The sequence below is a fragment of the Pteronotus mesoamericanus genome, unplaced genomic scaffold (genome assembly GCF_021234165.1).
Source record: "Pteronotus mesoamericanus isolate MK-2021 breed Mesoamerican mustached bat unplaced genomic scaffold, CSHL_Meso_final contig_204, whole genome shotgun sequence".
NCBI classification, from domain to species: domain Eukaryota; kingdom Metazoa; phylum Chordata; class Mammalia; order Chiroptera; family Mormoopidae; genus Pteronotus; species Pteronotus mesoamericanus.
Genome location: NW_026555088.1, coordinates 153768 through 171083, shown reverse-complemented (window position 1 = coordinate 171083; position 17316 = coordinate 153768). Strand labels below are relative to the sequence as shown.

General features: G+C 59.8%; 1 protein-coding gene across 1 annotated transcript; it reads right to left on the bottom strand.

Moving 5' to 3' along the window:
* Window positions 1-170: 170 nt before the first annotated feature.
* On the bottom strand, window positions 171-16388 carry SELENOO (selenoprotein O). The gene is made up of 9 exons (XM_054570446.1): window positions 15784-16388; window positions 8303-8506; window positions 6923-7103; window positions 5930-6060; window positions 5200-5480; window positions 1795-1945; window positions 750-935; window positions 469-625; window positions 171-367 (listed from the first exon to the last, which is right to left on the bottom strand). The coding sequence occupies exons 1-9, from the start codon at window positions 16362-16364 to the stop codon at window positions 194-196; spliced, it is 2046 nt and encodes a 681-aa protein (XP_054426421.1). The 5' UTR covers window positions 16365-16388; the 3' UTR covers window positions 171-193.
* Window positions 16389-17316: the final 928 nt, after the last annotated feature.

Sequence of the window (17316 nt, the reverse complement as noted above, 5' to 3'; positions counted from 1 at the left end):
CGGTCCAGCTTCTTGCGGGGATGTGCCGGGTGGCCGAGTCAGTGTCGGGCAGAGACGGGTCAGGTCCTGACTGGGCGTCGCTGTCGTCATGGAGAGACGGGCTGTGGGCTTGTGCTGCGGGCGGGGCGCCGCCTCGTGGACTCGGCGGAACTTGGGGCCTCGGGGCCTCCCAGCGTGGAGGTCCCCGAGGCGGCTACGAGGATCAAGTCACACACAACTCTGCTGCCCAGAGCGGGGGCTTGCTGCTGTAGGCGCGCCGCCTCTCCGCTGCCCTGCTGGGCCCCTCAGGCTCGGCGGCCTCCGGGGCCTCGGCGGCCTCCCCGTCCCTCTGGTACGGGGCCTCCAGCAGCTTTAGCACCTGCCGCACCTGGAGTGGAGCAAGGGGGAGGTTGTTGGGGGTGACCTGTCCCCCACAGCCCCCTGCCCCCCCGGGGACCCAGGGACAGGTGAGGATGGGAGAGTCCCTGCCTCTGAAAAATCTCCATTCTCTGCAGCTTCGATGGCGTTCTGTGCGATGTAGTTACGCAGGATGTACTTGGGGTTGTTGGCGTGCATGACACGCATGCGCTCAGCCTGCCAGGCGTCGGCGTCGCCGGCACCGTCCCTGTCCTTCTCCAGCCTGGCTCTGGAATCACACCCAAGCCCAACTTCACCGCAGCTGCAGCCCCCACCCCTCCTCCATTTGGTCCCCGAGGGATGGTGCCACAGGCGGTCCGCACCCCTGCCCCTGGGCCGCGGGCTGGCCTCACCGGTACTCCTGGAGCCAGGCGGCCCAGTGGCTCCTGTTCCTGTCCAGCAGCTCAGCCGGGCTCAGCTGCTCCAGCCGCGACTGCTGCTCCACACGCTCCAGTTCCTTTGTGATATTGGCCCGGGTGCCGATGAGCGCAAAGAGCTGCGGGTTTGACTGCGCCAGCATCAGCATCATGGAGAGCTGCCTGGGGATGGGGGTGGGAGTGTCCAGAAGGCAGCCATGTCCCCACTCCTGGCCGTGGACTGTGGCCTGGGGCCGCTGGGCCCCTCAGCGACTGTCTCAGAGGAGGAAATGGCCTCAGCTGCCCTGCTGCCTCTGCCTACAGTCTGAACAGAGAGGGAGCCCAGGCCCGAGGGGCATGGCGGATGCCGGGGCAGCTGCCAGGTGTCCCCCCTCGCTCATTCAGCGGTCCCTCTGCATGACAGGACACAGCTGCACCCAAGGAGCCGACGCCATGGACTTGGGTGGACCCCTGGGGTGTGGGACCACCTGGGTCCCAGAGACCAGGGGCTGCGCACCATCTCTGCTGCTTGGCACCCACCTCTGTCCCAACCCAGCACTGACTACCTGGGAGGTCGCTGTCAGGGACGGGCTGCCAGCCGGTCCTCCCAGTGGGCCCAGAGCCCTCAGCCCACTCCCCACACCGCTGCACTAAATTCCCCTCTGACCACAGTCTGCTGGCTTGTTTGTCAAAACCCACAACCCTACCTCCTGTGTCTTGTCCTGAGGCAGGGGCTGTACCCTGGGGACATTCATGCTCTTCCCAGGGGGAGGTGGGGCAGAAAGCACAGCTGGCGTGGCCTGAGGGCGGGGCTGGGAGGCCGCCCAGGGCAGAAATGGCGCCCGCAGCCCCTGTGCCCAGCTTCCCCGTGGTGGCAGCACTGTCCTGTCCACAACCGTCGCTGTTCCAGGGAGCAGAGTGGCCACCGGGCCCCCAGCCTCTGTAGCAAACCTCCCAATGTGCACGTCCCCCCACGTGCTCTCTTCCAAAGGGTCTCCCTTTCTGGAAGCCACATCCAAGGACGCAAGACCTGAGCACCCACCGGGGATCCATCTGGGGGCGGAAGGCGAGCCTCAGCTCCTCCAGGGAGGCACACTGCTCGGTCAGTGCAGTCAGGAACTCGGCCAGGTCCCCAGGCTCTTGCCCCACAGGGAAGGAGCTCAGCAGGGAGAAGGTGTTTGTGAAGTCAGCACCTGCAACACACAGCTGCTCTGGGTGCCGGGAGGCGGAGGCTGGGCCCCACGTGTCCCTCCTGTGGTGCTGTCCTCTCAGCCTAGGCCCTGCCCGCCTGCCACCCAGTGCCACTTGGACGCGGCAGCGCCTCCAGCCCCAGTCCTGCCTCTCTCGAGTGGGTGCGGGGGTGCAGGCCCGCGGCGGCCCAGGCCCTCAGGAGCTGCGGCAGCCACGAGCCCCGGCAGGAGGTCCAGTGTGGCGGACGCCGGGAGTCCTAAGTCTGACATGTAAGAACATACCACAGCCCCTAAGGAGACATCCAGAAAACGCACACAAAAGGAAGCAAGAAGGGAATCGACACAGCGTGCCACCCCAAGGGTCGGCTCGACGCGAGTGCAGTAATGGCGAGAACAAGGGGCAAGACGGTGTGAGATGAGGCGGACAGAAAAGTGGCAGAGGCGCTTCCTCATCGGCAGTTGCTTTAAAAGTAAATGAATTAAACTAATCAAAAGGCAGAGACTGGCAGGATGGATTTTTAAAAGATCCAACTACCCCTTGTCTCTAAGACTGGACTTGAGTAAGTTGAAAAAGTATCCTGTGCAAATAACCTAAAAGAGCCAAGTGGCTCTAATGTCAGATGAAATAGGCTTCAGGTTAAAAAAATGTATAAAAGACAAAGAAAAGCCTTCTATGTATCATCTCCTTGAATGCATGGTATGAACACACACACCCTGGACGGGAGTTCCAGAACACGCAGGGCGGATACCCACCCAACGTAAGGGGGACGCAGCAGTCACGGTCCACTCAGCAGTGGGCAGGATGCTCTGGCCAGGCGGTCGGTTGAAGCACCGTCCTGTTCGCCAAAGGCTGCGGGTTCAACCCACCTCCCACCCCATCAGGGCACATGCCCAGGTTGCAGGTTCAACCCCCACTCAGGGTGCCTATGGGAGGCAACCAACTGATGTTGCTCACATTGATGTTTCTCTTCCCCCTCTCTAAAATCAATAAACATATCCCCATGGATTAAGAACACAAAACAAAAAAATGGGTACGATGTCTGGATGGAAGATCAAGGACACAGGAAACCTGAACAACCCTAAACCAACTAGATCACAGCACTCTGTCCCACGGGAGCCACACACTGTCTGAGGCACAGACTCCCTGACAGACCACGGTAGGCCACACGTTCTAAACCGTTTGAAAGGACTGATACCTTCTCCAGCCCCAATGCAATGAAACTAGAAATCACAAGAAAAACTGGAAAATTCACAGGCAATGTGAACACACAACCAATGGGTCCAACCAAGGGATCCCAAAAGAAATTATAAACTGACACAAGCGCACAGCGCGGCAGAGCCGCTCACAGGCCTGTAGCTGCAGATGCCAACGTTAAAGAGCCGCTCTCTCATCGCAAAGAGTCCCCCGTCACTGTGGTGACGATGACTGGCGTTCCTGTGGTATCTGATACACAAATATCAAATCATTACTGAAGTGAATATGTTATATGTCACATATCAATTAGAATCTCAAATCAATAACCTAATATACCTGAGGAAATAGGAAAACAAGACCAAAGTTAGCAGAATGGAAGGAAATAATGTTTAGAGCAGAGATAAATGAAACTAAGGAGAGTTGATGGAACAAAGAGTTGGTTCTGAAATGATCAACAAAATCGACAAACTAAGATACGTTGACAAAAAGAAAAGACACCACTAAAATCAGAAATCAAAATGGGGTCATCATTACTGATCACAGAAGTAAAAGACTAAGAGAATACAATGAACAATTACATGCCAATAAATTAAATAACTTAGGTGAAATGGGCAAATTCCTAAAAACATCAGAGCAGTTCAAGAAAAAAGAAAATCTAGGTAGTTCTATATCTGGTAAGAATATGGTAAGGATATGGAATTACTAATCCAAAACCTCCCAAACAAGAAAAGCCCAAGACCTGATGGCTTCACTGGTGAATTCGATCAAACATTTAGAGAAGGAGTCACACAAACCCTTCTCAAACTTCTAGAAAACAGGGAGCACTTACTCATTTATTTTGAGACCAGTATTGCCCTGATACCAAAAACACAGACAGACACTACAGGGAAAGACAACTACAGGCTGACATGCCTGTAGTAGTAGAAGATGTGCACGTCCTCCAGAGAAGGCTCGCAAGCCACAGCCAGCACGTTCCAAGGACCCGGCGCCACAGCCACGCAGGGGCAGCCCCAGGAACGGGCGTCTGCGTGCCCCACATTCATACACGAAGCCCCCATCCCCAGTGGGACGGAGTCTGGAGGCCGCTTGTTGGGAGGCAGTCAGGCCATGGGAGCGCAACCTCATGATGGCACATGTGACCTTGTAAGAAGAGATGGAAGATACACGCCGCCCTTCTTTACCCTGCGAGGACCCAGCGTGCGGACGGCCATCTGTCAGTGAGGAAGAGGCTCACCCGTGACCCGCGGGCTGGCCCCTCACCTTGGACTCCCAGCCTCTAGAACTGAGGGATGAATGTCCACTGTTGGAGGTCCCACCTGTGGCCATTTATTACAGCAGCTTAAATGGGCTGAGATAGGCTGTGGACGAAGGCGTAAGAGCACATCCTCCTGACTGACGCGGAACGGTACACGGACTTATGCCAGAAGAAGGAAACTCCCTGAACCCGAGGAGGGGCACACGAGGGGCCCGCAGTGACGCTGCACTGTGTGGCGGACGGTGCTCCTCCCTCCGTGCCGGCCACAGCACTGGGCGAGTTGGCGCGACCCGGGTCCCACTGCTAGGTGTACGACCTGGAGGGCTGGAAGTGCACTCGGGCACCTCTGCGCCCGTTTTCGCAGCCCTTAAGGGGAGAAGCCAACCCCGCTGCACCGACAGATGGAGGCCGAGCCCAGCGGGTCTGCCCGTGCAACGACCGAATCCTGACTGGCACGGAGGGGGGCCCAGGGCACGCGATGCTCAGTGACAGCAGCCGGGCACAGGACAACGGCTGTGGGATCTCCCTTCTGGGAGGGCCCGAAGGAGTCACGTTCACGGGCACAGCAAGCAGGAAGGAGGGGCCCGCGGGTTAGGTGGAGCGTGTTTAACGGGGACGAAGTCTCAGTTGGGGAAGATGGGAAGTTCTGGATGGATGGTGGAGATGGCTGCCCCACGATGTGAACGTACATGACGCCACTGAAACACGTCCTGAGAGATGGTTAAAAGGGCACATTTCACCTTACGTGTATTTGCTGCAGCGCAAATACTGAGCCCTGCTCTGCCCCGCATACCCGCCCGCACGCACCGGTCAGCTGCATGGTCTCCAGCAGCCTGGCCACCAGGGCTGCGTCCTCCTCCTGCTCGGCCCGCACGAGCCCCAGCTTCCTGCGCATCTTGTCCAGGTAGTGCCTGCGGAACTCGGCGTCGTACTCCTCGGCCAGGATGGCCTCGCCCAGCTCGAGGGGCAGCTCCGGCCGCAGCGCCTCCGCCAGCTTCTGCAGGTTCCACTTGCACACCTCAGGCTGCTTGCTGTACGCGTAGCGCCCGGCGTTGTCCGAGGCGTTGCACACGTGGTCGGGGTCGTACCTGCCACATGGGGTAGAAGAGAAGGGGCTGTCCTAGGGGACCTGTCAAGGGGACCACGTGGGTGCCCAAAGTGCTCGTGGGGCCGCTTTCTGCGCTGTCCCCCAGGGGTCCTGGCCCTGCAGGCTCAGCTCAAGGACCCTGCAGCCGTCCTCAGCTCCCTGCCCAGTCAGGCAGCCACCAGCCCTGACGGTTCCACCTCAACAGCAGGGACGCCGAGGTGCTCGGTGCTGCCCCAGGCGCCCTGCTCCTGGCTGCCGCTGCCCCCTTCCTGTCACCACCTGCTCCTGTCCTCGCCTCTCCGTCCGTTCCCAGCCCAGGAGTGGAGCACCCTGTTAGAGCGCTTTTCTCTGCTTGAAACCCACTGGGGACGCTGCTGCTGGGACCACCAAGCGGAGCAGCCCCGCCCCCGCCCAGCGACAGCGGGCACTGGGTGGGGGGGGTGTGCCCACCTGTCAAGGAAGCCGAAGGGCCCGTAGTCGATGGTGAGCCCCGCCACGCTCATGTTGTCCGTGTTGAGCACGCCGTGGCAGAAGCCGACACACTGCCACTCAGCCACCAGCCGGGCCGTGCGCCGCGTCACCTGGGGCAGGACGGGCCTGGTTGCTCCCTGCAGCCCCGCCTCCCCTGGTCCCTCCCTGGAGAGCTGTGCTCCTTCGAGGCTCCCGCCCCAGACCCTGTCGTCGACCAGCACCCGGCCAGGCAGCGACACGCTTGCGGCGACTTAAGGAGAGTGTTTCGGATGAGCTGACGTGCGAGGGCTCTAACCATCACCTCCGCCATCTGCCTCTTTCACGTACTCGCTGATTTGGGCTTTTAGCAGAAAAATCATGAACCCAACACTCCCATGGCTCAAACCCAGCAGGTCGACCGTGTGGAAACAAGCATGTTGCCACGTCGTCAGGGAAGACTCGCCCTGGGTCCAGGCCACTGTGCCGGGCCCCACCTCACCCCGCAGGCTGCCCAGGAGGCTCAGACAGCCTGCCCGCTGCGGCCAGGCTCCGGCCGCCAGCCCTGCTGCTGCTCTCCCCAGGCCCGCTGCCCGGCGCCCCACACAGCCTCGTGGACGTGCCGGCCACAGGGAGAGCAGGGCCCCGCAAGCCCCTCCCCACTGCCCAGCGCCTGGATGCTGGGCTGCACGTGCCACGCCTCACGTGAGGCTGGCGTGTCCAGGGCCGGGGCAGCACCATCCTTTCAGCGTCACCGATGCAGAGACAGGGTGAGCGCCCAGGCCCCCCGTGGCAGGTGGAGCTGAGCTCAAGCCCTGGCCCAGGCGCCCGCCCCAGCAAAGGCGGGAGGAGCGGAGCGCAGCAGCAGGGGGCTCAGGAGTGACCAGTGCGGGGCGGGCCCCCGAACCCCTGCTCAACGCCCACTTCTGGCGGAAGGAGCGCTGACCCAGGGACCCAGCCCCGAGGCAGACAGGCAGAGCCCCCTCTGGTACCCACCTCGCGGAAGAAGGCGGCGTTCCTCTGCACCGTGTCGTTGGCATGAGCGGCCTGGATTTCAGGGTAGAAAGTGCTGACCACATAGTCCAGCATCTGCACGCGAATGTCGTTCCTCCCCACACTGGGGCCTGCGCGCCCCGTGTGCTCGTCCTCAGGCTTAAAAATCTCAAAGGACCCGAACCTGGAGGGAGACACATGTTTTCACGGTTAGCAGAGCCCTGACCTGCTGGGGAAGGAAGAGGAGGCAGACGTCTGGCCGCTGGGCTGCAGCTGACAGTGGGAGGGACACTGCGGTCCACATGAAACCAACACGGACCACCAGCTCCTCAGGTCACTCTTAGTCGAGTGCCACATGGCCCAGGGCGGGCGGCGGGGCCGGAAATGCCACGGCCGACAGTGTCCCCCGACCCCACCAGGAAGGGCCCTGTGCTCGCATGCCTCTGCCTACAGGCACATCTGTCCCTGGGGTCCTGCGGCAGCGGCAAGCAGGACGCTGCCCAGTTCTGCACTGCAGCCACTTCGTCGCCTGGGGGACAGGAAGGGCCGTCCAGAGGCATTTTTGGTTGTCTTGATGGGCGACCACCAGCAGCGAGTGCGTGGAGGCCGGGGGTGCTGCCCAACACCCTGGAAGGCTCAGGACGGAAAGGGCGATGGTCGAAACACCAGCGGTGCCACAGTCTCCCAGGACAAGGCCGGCCCCTGCCCTGGCTCCTGCCATCCCCGGGCGACAAAAGGGAACGCTAGGGACGCGCCCGGTGGCAGCTGAGCCATCTTGGATGCTATGACACGCGTGTCCACGGTCGGTGTGGCCCCACAGCCGCCTCCTGACAGCACTGGATGTGATGCCAGACGGCCCGGCGACAGCACGTCAGAGACGGAAGCGGCGAGGAGCCGTGTCAGGGAGCGGGTGGGTGCGAGGGCCACGGGCTTGCCCGGCGGGAACCGCCGCTCAGAATGACCGGGGGGCTCAGGAGTGACCAGTGCAGGTCATTCTCAGAATGACGCTTCATGAGGCCGCTCTCCTGGTGAGTTTTACGCAGCTGCTGCCGCAGAGTCCAAGCGCACAGTGCTGTCCGCCCCCCCGACCGCCCCCGCTTGACAGCCCTGCCCCCGCACCCCTCACTGGTGCTTCCGGGCGCCTGCCGGGCCAGCTGCACTTGGCTGCCACTGCCTCTGTGTCACCCCATCTCTCCAGTGGCAACAAGGGCCTGGGCAAGTGTGCATGGGTGGGCCGGGCACGACTGTCCCCACGCAGGACGGGATCCTGACCCAGAAAACGCCCAGCGCCTTCTGCCGTAAGTCCCGCCTGGTGGGTCAAAGCATCTCCTGATGGGCAGTCCTGGTTCCGCTGTTCCAGGGACCAGCCAGGGGCCGCCTTACCTGAGGAAGGTGGGGGCTATTCGCAACACCACTGCGCACGGCTCGGGCTTGGGGTTGCCATCATAGAACACGTCGCGCACGACTGTGGACGCGGATGTGACGCAGGAGCCGGCCCGCGTGGTGGGGATGCCCAGATGGAACATGGCCTCGCTGCACAGGAACTCCCGGATGCTGGACCGCAGCACCTTGCGGCCATCAGCCTGTCTGAAAGCAAACGCAGGGGTCACTGCGCGGCTCGGGGGGTGACCGCCCTGCACCAAGGTCCAGGGCATGCGAAGGGACCGAGAGGAGGCCTGCCAACGGCAGTTTACAAAACAGGTCGCGGGCAACTCTGACACCACTGTAAAAAAAGCCCATCTTCCGGGAAACTGGAAGACGACAAGCTGGCACGCTGCCGCAGGCCCGGACCGCAGCGCCAGCGCTGGCCTGGGGCCGGAGGTCAGGGACAGGGAGGGCTCCTCAGGCCCCAGACTGCTCATCATATCGCGGCCACACGCACGCACTCGTGCACCTACAATTCTGTTTTTATGTGTGTACTTTATTGAAAACTTATTACACAATGATGCACACAAAATAGCATTATTTGTAGTGGGGGAAGGACCTCAGACTGCCTTGGACAGCCTTGTATGACCTCAGCTTTTTTTACATGAAGTCTATTATTTTCAATAGACTACTTTTCAGAGCAGTTTCAGGCAGGAAAAGTGAGTGGAAGACGCAGGGATTTCCCACACACCCCCTGCGCCACCCCCACCCCCACCCCCAGTCTCCCACCATCACCACCGCCCCCGGGTGATTCGTTGGGACTGATGAGCCTTCAGACAAGGCGCATCCCCCCGAGTCCGGAGCCGACATCGCTGCCCCACATCCTGTGGGTTTGGACAAAGGCATCAGGACGTGTGTGCACCACTGTAGTGTCGCAGAGTCTCGCTGCCCTGACAGCCTCTGGGCTCTGACTAGTCTTCTCTCCCCTGTAGCCCGGGATCCTTTTGTCTCCGTAGGTTTTGCTGTCTCCGGGATGTCAGAGTCGGCATCACAGAGCGTGTGCCCTTTCAGATTGGCTTCTTTCACCCAGTCATCTGAGCTAAAGTTTCTTCCACGTCTTTTCAGCACTTACTTTTTTAAAGATTTCATTTACTTATTCTTAGAGAGAGGGGGAGGGAGGGAGGGAAACACCCATGTGTGGTTGCCTCCTGAGCGCCCCCAACTGGGGACCTGGCCTGCAACCCAGGCCTGTGCCCTGCCTGGGAATTGATTTGGCGACCGGTTTGTTTGCAGGCCGGCGCTCAGTCCACTGGGCCCCCCCACCCGGGGCCGCCTCAACGTCTTTTCATAGCTCTGCTCTCTCTAGCTCTGAATACTCCTCCACTGTGAGGGGCCGCAGTTTCCTTATCCTTCACCTCCTGAGGGGCACCTTAGTTGCTTCCAGGTTTTGGCCATTATGGATAAAGCTGCCATAAACTTCCACGTGCAGGTTTTTATGTGTTAGTAATGTTTATTTCAAATTCCAATTGTTCATTGCTGGCATATAGTAATGGACTTTTGTATAGTAACTTTCTATCTTGTAACCTTACTATAATTGCTTATTTAAAAAATATATTTTATTGATTATGCTATTATAGTTGTCCCATTTTTTCCCCTTTTCCCCCCTCCGCCCTGCACCCCACTCCCACCAGCGTTCTCCCCCCTTAGGTCATGTCCATGGGTCGTACATGTAAGTTCTTTGGCTTCTCCGTTGCCTGTACTAGTCCTAACTTCCCCGTCTGTTTTGTACCTACCACTTGACCTTCTTATTCCCTGTGCCTTTTCCCCCATTATCCCCCACCCCCACCCCGCTGATAACCCTCCATGGGATCTCCATTTCTGTGATTCTGCTCCTGCTCTAGTTGTTTGCTTAGTTTTGGGGTTTTTTTTAGGTTCAGTTGTTGACAGTTGTTTGTTGTCGTTTTACTGTTCGTAGTTTTTTATCTTCTTTTTCTTAGGTAAGTCCCTTTACCATTTCATATAATAAAGCTTGGTGATGATGAACTCCTTTAACTTGACCTTCTCTGGGAACCACTTTATCTGCCCTTTCGTTCTAAGTGATGGCTCTGCTGGGTAGAGTCCTCTTGGATGCAGGTCCTTGCCTTTCATGACTTTAAACACTTTCCAGCCCCTTCTTGTCTGCAAGGTTTCTTTTGAGAAATCAGCTGACAGTCTTATGGGAACTCCTTTGTAGGTAACTGTCTCCTTTTCTCTTGCTGGTTTTAAGATTCTCTCCTTATCTTTAACCTTGGGTGATGTAATTATGAGGTGCCTTGGTGTGTGCTTCCTCGGGTCCAGCTTCTTCGGGACTCTGTGAGCTTCCTGGATCTCCTGGACGTCTATTTCCTTGGCCAGATTGGGGACGTTCTCTTTCATTATTTGTTCAAATACATTTTCAACCTCCCGCTCTCCCTCTTCTCCTTCTTGCACCCCTATGATTCACATGTCGGATGTCTCCCCTCTGCTCCCAGTCTCTGAAAGAGGCTGTACAGAATTGGTAGTTTTTCCTGTGTTTGGTAGAATTCACCATGGAGCCTGTCTGGACCTGGCGTGCTTGGCTTGGGAAGGTTACCTGTCGTAAATTCAATCCCTAACAGCTGTGGGCCTGTCACGGCGCTTCCTTCATCCTGTGAGTTCCGGCAAATTGCGTCTTCCAAGGGCGTGGTCCGCCGTCAAATGTGTGGGCAGAGTGGCTGTAACGCTCCGTCATCTCGGCGTCCTGAGGTCTGGAGTGACACCCCCTCCTCCCATTTCTGTCGTTAGTAATTTGTGTCCTTTGTTTTTTCTTAGTTAGCCTGGCTAGAGGATTATTGATTTTACTCACCTGTTCAAAGAACCAGCTCTCAGCCCTGGATGGTGCGGCTCAGTGGGCTGAGCGCCGGCCTGCGAAACAGACGGTTGCTTGTTCGATTCCCAGTCAGGGCCCAGGCCTGGCTTGTGGGTCAATGGAACTATGTTTCTCTCCCTCTCTGGATCCCTCCCGTCCTCTCTCTCTAAAAAATACCTATATAAGATCTTTTAAAAAATCAATTTTTGCTTTAGTTGATTTTATTTCCTATTTCAATTTCTGCTCTAATTTTTTTCTTCTGCTTACTTTGGATTTGATTTTTCTTTTTCTAATTTCCTGAGGTGAAAGACTAGATAATTGGTTTCAGATCTTTCTTATTTACTAACATTTGCATTCACTGCTATGTATTTCCCACAAATTTTAAGTTGTGTTTTCATTTTCATTTCATTCAAAATATTTAAAAATCTCTCTTGAGGTTTCTTCTTTGACCCATGTTATTCAGATACGTGTATTCTAATCTCCAAGTATTTGGGGATTTTCCAGCTTCTTTCTCTTACGGATTTCTAGCTGAATTCCATTAAAACACTGTATGCTTTCTGTTCTGTTACATTTCCTACGGGGACTGTGTGGCCCAGGATGGGTTCTGTCCGGGGGGCGGGGTGTCCACGGGAACTTGAGAAGGACGTGCGCCGCTGCTGCGGAAGGAGGGACCCGTAGGTGTCAGCCACGTCCAGCTGACTGATGGTGCTGTTCAGTTCAGTTCGGCGTTTACTGATTTTCTGGCTGCCGAGTCCAACCATTTCTGACAGGTTTTGAAGTCTCAACTAATCTTGGATCCACTCGTTTTTCCTTGCAGTTCTGTTTTCCCCTCATGCACTTCGACACTCTGTTCTTAGGTGTGTGCGTATCAAGGGCTGTTCTGTCTCCTTGGAGCGCTGACCCCTCTGTCTTCAGGTGATGCGCCTCTTTTTCCCTGGCGGCTTTCCTTGCTCTGAAGTCTTCTCTGCCTGGAATTAATTTAGTTTCTCCAGCTTTTCTTTTGATTAGCGTTAGCATTTTAATCCTTACACATCTTTATATTTAAAGTGGGTTTCTGATAGACAACATGTAGTTGGGTCATAATTTTTGATCCACTCTGACAATCTCTTGTGTTTTAATCACTGCATTTAGACCACTGACGGTCAAGGTGATATCAACATACCTGCATTAAATTCCACCATATTTGTGATTATTTTCTATTTGTTGCATCTTGTTTTTTGTTTTTGTCTTCCACTCCTTTTCTGCCTTTTGTGGTCGTAACTGAGCACTTGGTGATCCCATTTTTCTCTTCATCAGTTCTCTCCTAGCATAGCAGTTGTATTTATCCAATTATCTACACACAGGTATATTTTCCCTTACTTTAAGTGGTTGCCCTAGATTTTGTAATATACGTTTACAGCTCAAGTCCATGTTCAAACAGCCCTGCGGCACCTCCTGGGTAGCATGACTGCCTTACAGCAGCGAGACAACCCCGATTCCACCCCCGTTCCTCGTGTCACCAGTCCCACGAGCGCCCGGGTGCGCACACACAGACACGAGCACACACAGTCGGACGCGGTGCCCCCGACTCCCCAGCAGTGCCTTGCCCTTCCCGACGCACGGGGCCGTTCTCCAGGATTCACTGTGAGGACCGACTAGAACTCCGGGGCCTAAAACGCGCAGAGCCGTGGGGGCCCCGCACGATCGGCCCCCCGGAGTGTTCAGGGGGCCGCCACGCTGAGCCTCCGGCTCGTACAGCAGGGCCCCGCGCTGGGTCCCGCTCTGGGAAGTTGTGACTCCTGCATCTGCCCACCAGCCTCTCTGGCCACCGGGCGGGGGCCCTGCGACTTCTCTTGTCTTACGGAGCTAAGAGCCGTTGGTTTTTCATTTTGTTCAGCTTTCTACTTGTTTTTAGTATGAACTGGAGATTTCAGGCTTCTTACATGCCAGACCAGAAACATTATTGCTTTTTTAGGTTGAAAAGCGCAAGTGGCAGCAGCCCAGGAACAGCTGGCCTGCGTGAGTCATGTCCTCAGCCCCTCCTTGTAAGATCGGGGGGCTGGACGCTCTGACCGCCAAGAGCCCCCGTTTAGCAAACAGACGCACCGGCAAAGGAGTTTGGATCTTGGCACTTGTGGCCCAGGACCCTCCCAAGGGGGAAGACACCTGCAATAACTTGGGCATTTCTCTAAGAACAGAACAAAGTTATGAGGGAAGACAATGAGCACCTCTCCCACCTCACCTGGCGGGACACCAAGGCTGAGTGGAGGTGTCTGGGGTGTACCTGCTGCCCGTACCCTCTGCCGGGAAGGGGCCAGACCTGGTCCCAGAGAGAGGGGGTGCTGGGGCACAGGCCTGCCGAGCAGGGCAGAGGAGGCCAGGGGTGCGTGCCCAGACCAGGGCTGGGGGCCCCGGAGGCCCCCTGCCCTGTCCTCCCCGGGACCCTGCGTGTGGCTCATCCCAGGTGTGTGCGACACCTCTGGGAAGGACCCTCTGCAGGGTGAGGGTGCCTGGTCCTGGGGGCGTGAGCCTCAGCGCACAGCTGCGCCGCGCCCGCCGTCTGGTCTGTGCGGGGAACTGCGCACCAGGGTGACCCACCCTCCAATGCCGCTCCGCGCCTCCCTGGCCTGGGGATCGCCCCCCAGACCAGCTGGACCCCACGCTGTTCCGGAGGAGCCAGGACAGCCCACATTCACCTCCTCTCTGGAACGAAGGATCCGAAAACAAGCCTGTCCTCTTGCCCAGGGGAGGCTGCCAACGCAGACTCCAGACCGGAGGGACAGTCACACAGCAGGGCGGGGCGCCGCAAGGGCGCCCTGCCCCACACAGCCAACAGGACGCAGGACAAGGCCCTGCTCCTGCCTGGCCGCCCAAGCCTGTGCTCAGCTAACCGGCCGCAATGGACTCAGCTGGGGGCGACCTCTGCACCCGCCCGAGAGGCCCACGGGGGAGCCCCGACCACCCAGCCAGCAGGAGGCAGAGGCAAGAAGCGCCCTGCCCACCCACCACCCACACCCTGGGGCTCACGAAGCAGCTGGCCTAGCCCTCCACAGCCACTTGGGGTTTAGCTTCAAGTGGGACTGAGGCTGGGGACCTCAGGACATGAGGGGGCGGTGGTTGTCACAGAAGGGTCAGTGACCCCTTTCTTTGAAAGGAAAACCTATTCTATCAGCTGTCAGGTATGAAAACATGACTTAACTACTCATGTGTTCAAGCATAAAAAGTGACTTCCAACTGCTGATTGCTCTCACAGAAGGTCTGTCTTTATAACCGGCAAAAAGCCGGTGATCAGAAAGTACACATGAAGTTTAAAGGTGCACGCAGACGAGCAGCCACAGGACGAGAGCACCGACGTATCACTCTAGGGCCAGAGCTCCTGGGGCGGGCGGCCGGAGCACCGGCTGGACAGGGGACTTCAGGGACAGTCGGTTTGGAGACTGAGGGAGGAGGAAGCTCCCGCTACTCTGGGATCAGAAGCTGCTTGGGGTGGGGGCGGGGGCGAGCGACCTGTACGGTCCCCGGGAGGGGGAGAGAGCACTGAGGGGCCGGGAGAGAGACGTGCCCTCAGGTCTTTTTTGAACATAAAATGCCAACTTAAGTACACTTTTCGTAGCCGTTCAACAAGCGTCAGTGGATATGGACCAAACGTGTGAGCTGCGGAGTGGAGGAGAGCGCGGCAGCCCGTCAGCGCTGGCTGTGCCGGGGCGCAGCGCCCTGCGGGTCAGGGCCACGCTGCCTCGGCCCACCCGGCTGCAGGGCCGGGGAGGGCGGGGCGGAGGGGTCTCGTCCCCAGGCCGCGGCTCAGCTTGGTGCAGGGAAGCAGCCCACTCGGGAGGGGCCGAGCGGCATTGGAGCGTGGGTCTCCCTGGTGCGCACAGTTCCCCGCACAGACCAGACGGCGGGGGCGGCGCCCGCAGCGCAGCTGTGCGCTGAGGCTCACGCCCCCAGGGCCGGGCACCGTCACCCTGCAGAGGGGCCTGGGTGGCCGCCTGGCTGGTTTCCAGAGGTGTCGCTCACACCTGGGATGAGCCACACGCAGGGTCCCGGGGAGGACAGGGCAGGGGGCCTCCGGGGCCCCCAGCCCTGGTCTGGGCACGCACCCCTGGCCTCCTCTGCCCTGCTCGGCAGGCCTGTGCCCCAGCACCCCAACCTCTCTCTGGGACCAGGTCTGGCCCCTTCCCGGCAGAGGGTACGGGCAGCAGGTACACCCCAGACACCTCCACTCAGCCTTGGTGGCCCGCCAGGTGAGGTGGGAGAGGTGCTCATTGTCTTCCCTCATAACTTTGTTCCGTTCTTAGAGAAATGCCTAAGCCTACAGCTGGGAGTTTGCCCGTTAAGTCGCCCCGGCTCCCGTGCGCTCGCGACGCGCTCTGCGCGCCAGGTCCTGGGGCGGTTTGTGAGACCAGCGCGGGCAGCCGCCAGGGCTGCGGGGTCAGCCGCTCCGCGGGGCTGAGGCCAGAGGGGGCAGGGCCGGGCCCAGCGCTTGCTTCCCGGCCCGGGCCTCCCCACCAGCGGTTCCCGCCGCCAGGACGCTGCCACCCACCGGTCCTCCGTCCCTAGCTCGAACTTCCCGGAGTGACAGCCCACCCTACCGGGGTTGGGGCAACTCTGGGCACGGGCCCGCCCCCCGCGTACACCTGGAGAAGGCGCCCACCTGGAGAAGGGCGTGGGGCCGGCGCCCTTAAGCTGCAGCTCCCAGCGCTCGCCGGCCGCCGTGCACACCTCGCCCAGGTACATGGCGGCGCCGTCGCCGAGCTGCCCTGCGAACTGGCCGAACTGGTGGCCGCAGTAGCAGTGCGCGGCGGGCTCGGAGCCCGGAAGCAGCGCGTTGCCGCTGAAGAAGATCGCGGCCTCGGCCTCGCGCGCCTCGCGGGCGGCGGCGTCGGCGGGCGGCGCGCCCAGGCCCAGCAGCGCCAGCGCGGGCTCCGATAGCGCCACGAGGCGTGGCTGCCGCAGGGGCTCGGGCCGCACGCGGCTGAAGCAGGCCCCGGGCACCAGCCGCGGCACGGGCGCTGCGCCCTCAGGGTCCGGCGGCGTCGTGTCCACTGGCAGCGCGCGCAGGGCGCGGTTGTCGAAGCGCAGCCCCGCCAGCCAACGGGGCGCCTGCTCCATGGCGGTGCCGCGGGCGGCGGCCGAAGCGGAGCAGGGCGCGGGTGGCGGGCGGCAACCGAGGAGCGGGGATAGGGCGCGGGGGGACGCGAAAGAGGCCCCGAGCGCGGCTTTGAGGGAGGCCATAAGCGGCGCCGAGGCAGCGGAAACCACACCGCCCCACACAGGAAGCCCCGCCCCGCGTGCCTCGCTGCCCAATCGCCGGAGGGGCGGTATCCACCTCTGCGCCTGCGCGGGCCGCGCCCACAAACGCTCGACTCTGATTGGTTATGTCATCCTTCGGTCCGCTTTTGCGATTTGGCTTCGTTGCGGTGCCGGAAGGCTTTGCGCCCGGTCCTCCTTCCAGAGCGCAGGGCTGAGGCTGGGGCTGGGGTGGGCAGAGGGGACGGGGTGGTGTGGGATGCCTGCTCCGCGTAGCAGCCAGCAGGTCCCTGGAGGTGCCGCCCGGGAGACATCTGCCAGTCCGGGCAGAGCGTCCATGGGGGTGGTGCCGAAGGTCGGGCCCGGGATGTGCTCTTCCGCGCCGTGCACAGGGGCCGGCGGGACAGCGCTTCTCCAGGTCTGGCCGAGGGGCGGTGAGGACAGTTCTGGGCCGGGAAGAGCCCCAGGGCGAAGCCAAACTGGACAGCGGGCGGGGCCTCCCGGGAGCAAGGCCTTTGCTCCTGCTTGCCCTCTGCTTGGAGCGTGGCTCCCTTCGTGTGTGCGGGATTCCACGCCCGCCCGCGCCTGCTCCATGTCACTCAGTATTTCCTGGCACAGCACTGCTCCGTGGAACGAACGCGTCCCCGGTTTCCTGTTTCTCGTGCTGCGGAGAAGCAGCCCAGGGCCCAGAGCACTGTCCTCAGTTGTGCGGGGTAGAGGGTGGGGCGGACGCGGGGCGCCCGGCCTTGAAGGGCCCGCCCCCAGGTAAGGAGTTGGGGTCCGGTTGCAGAGTCACTCAGGGGCTGGGTTCAGAGGAGCCCCGCTGAGCCTCCCAGGCTGATGTGTGCCGACTTGTGAACGTGTTGCACACCTGGTCCTTGGAGCTGTTTCCCAGTACCCTCCTCTGCTGGCCCTAAAGTAAAACCTGAGACCAGGA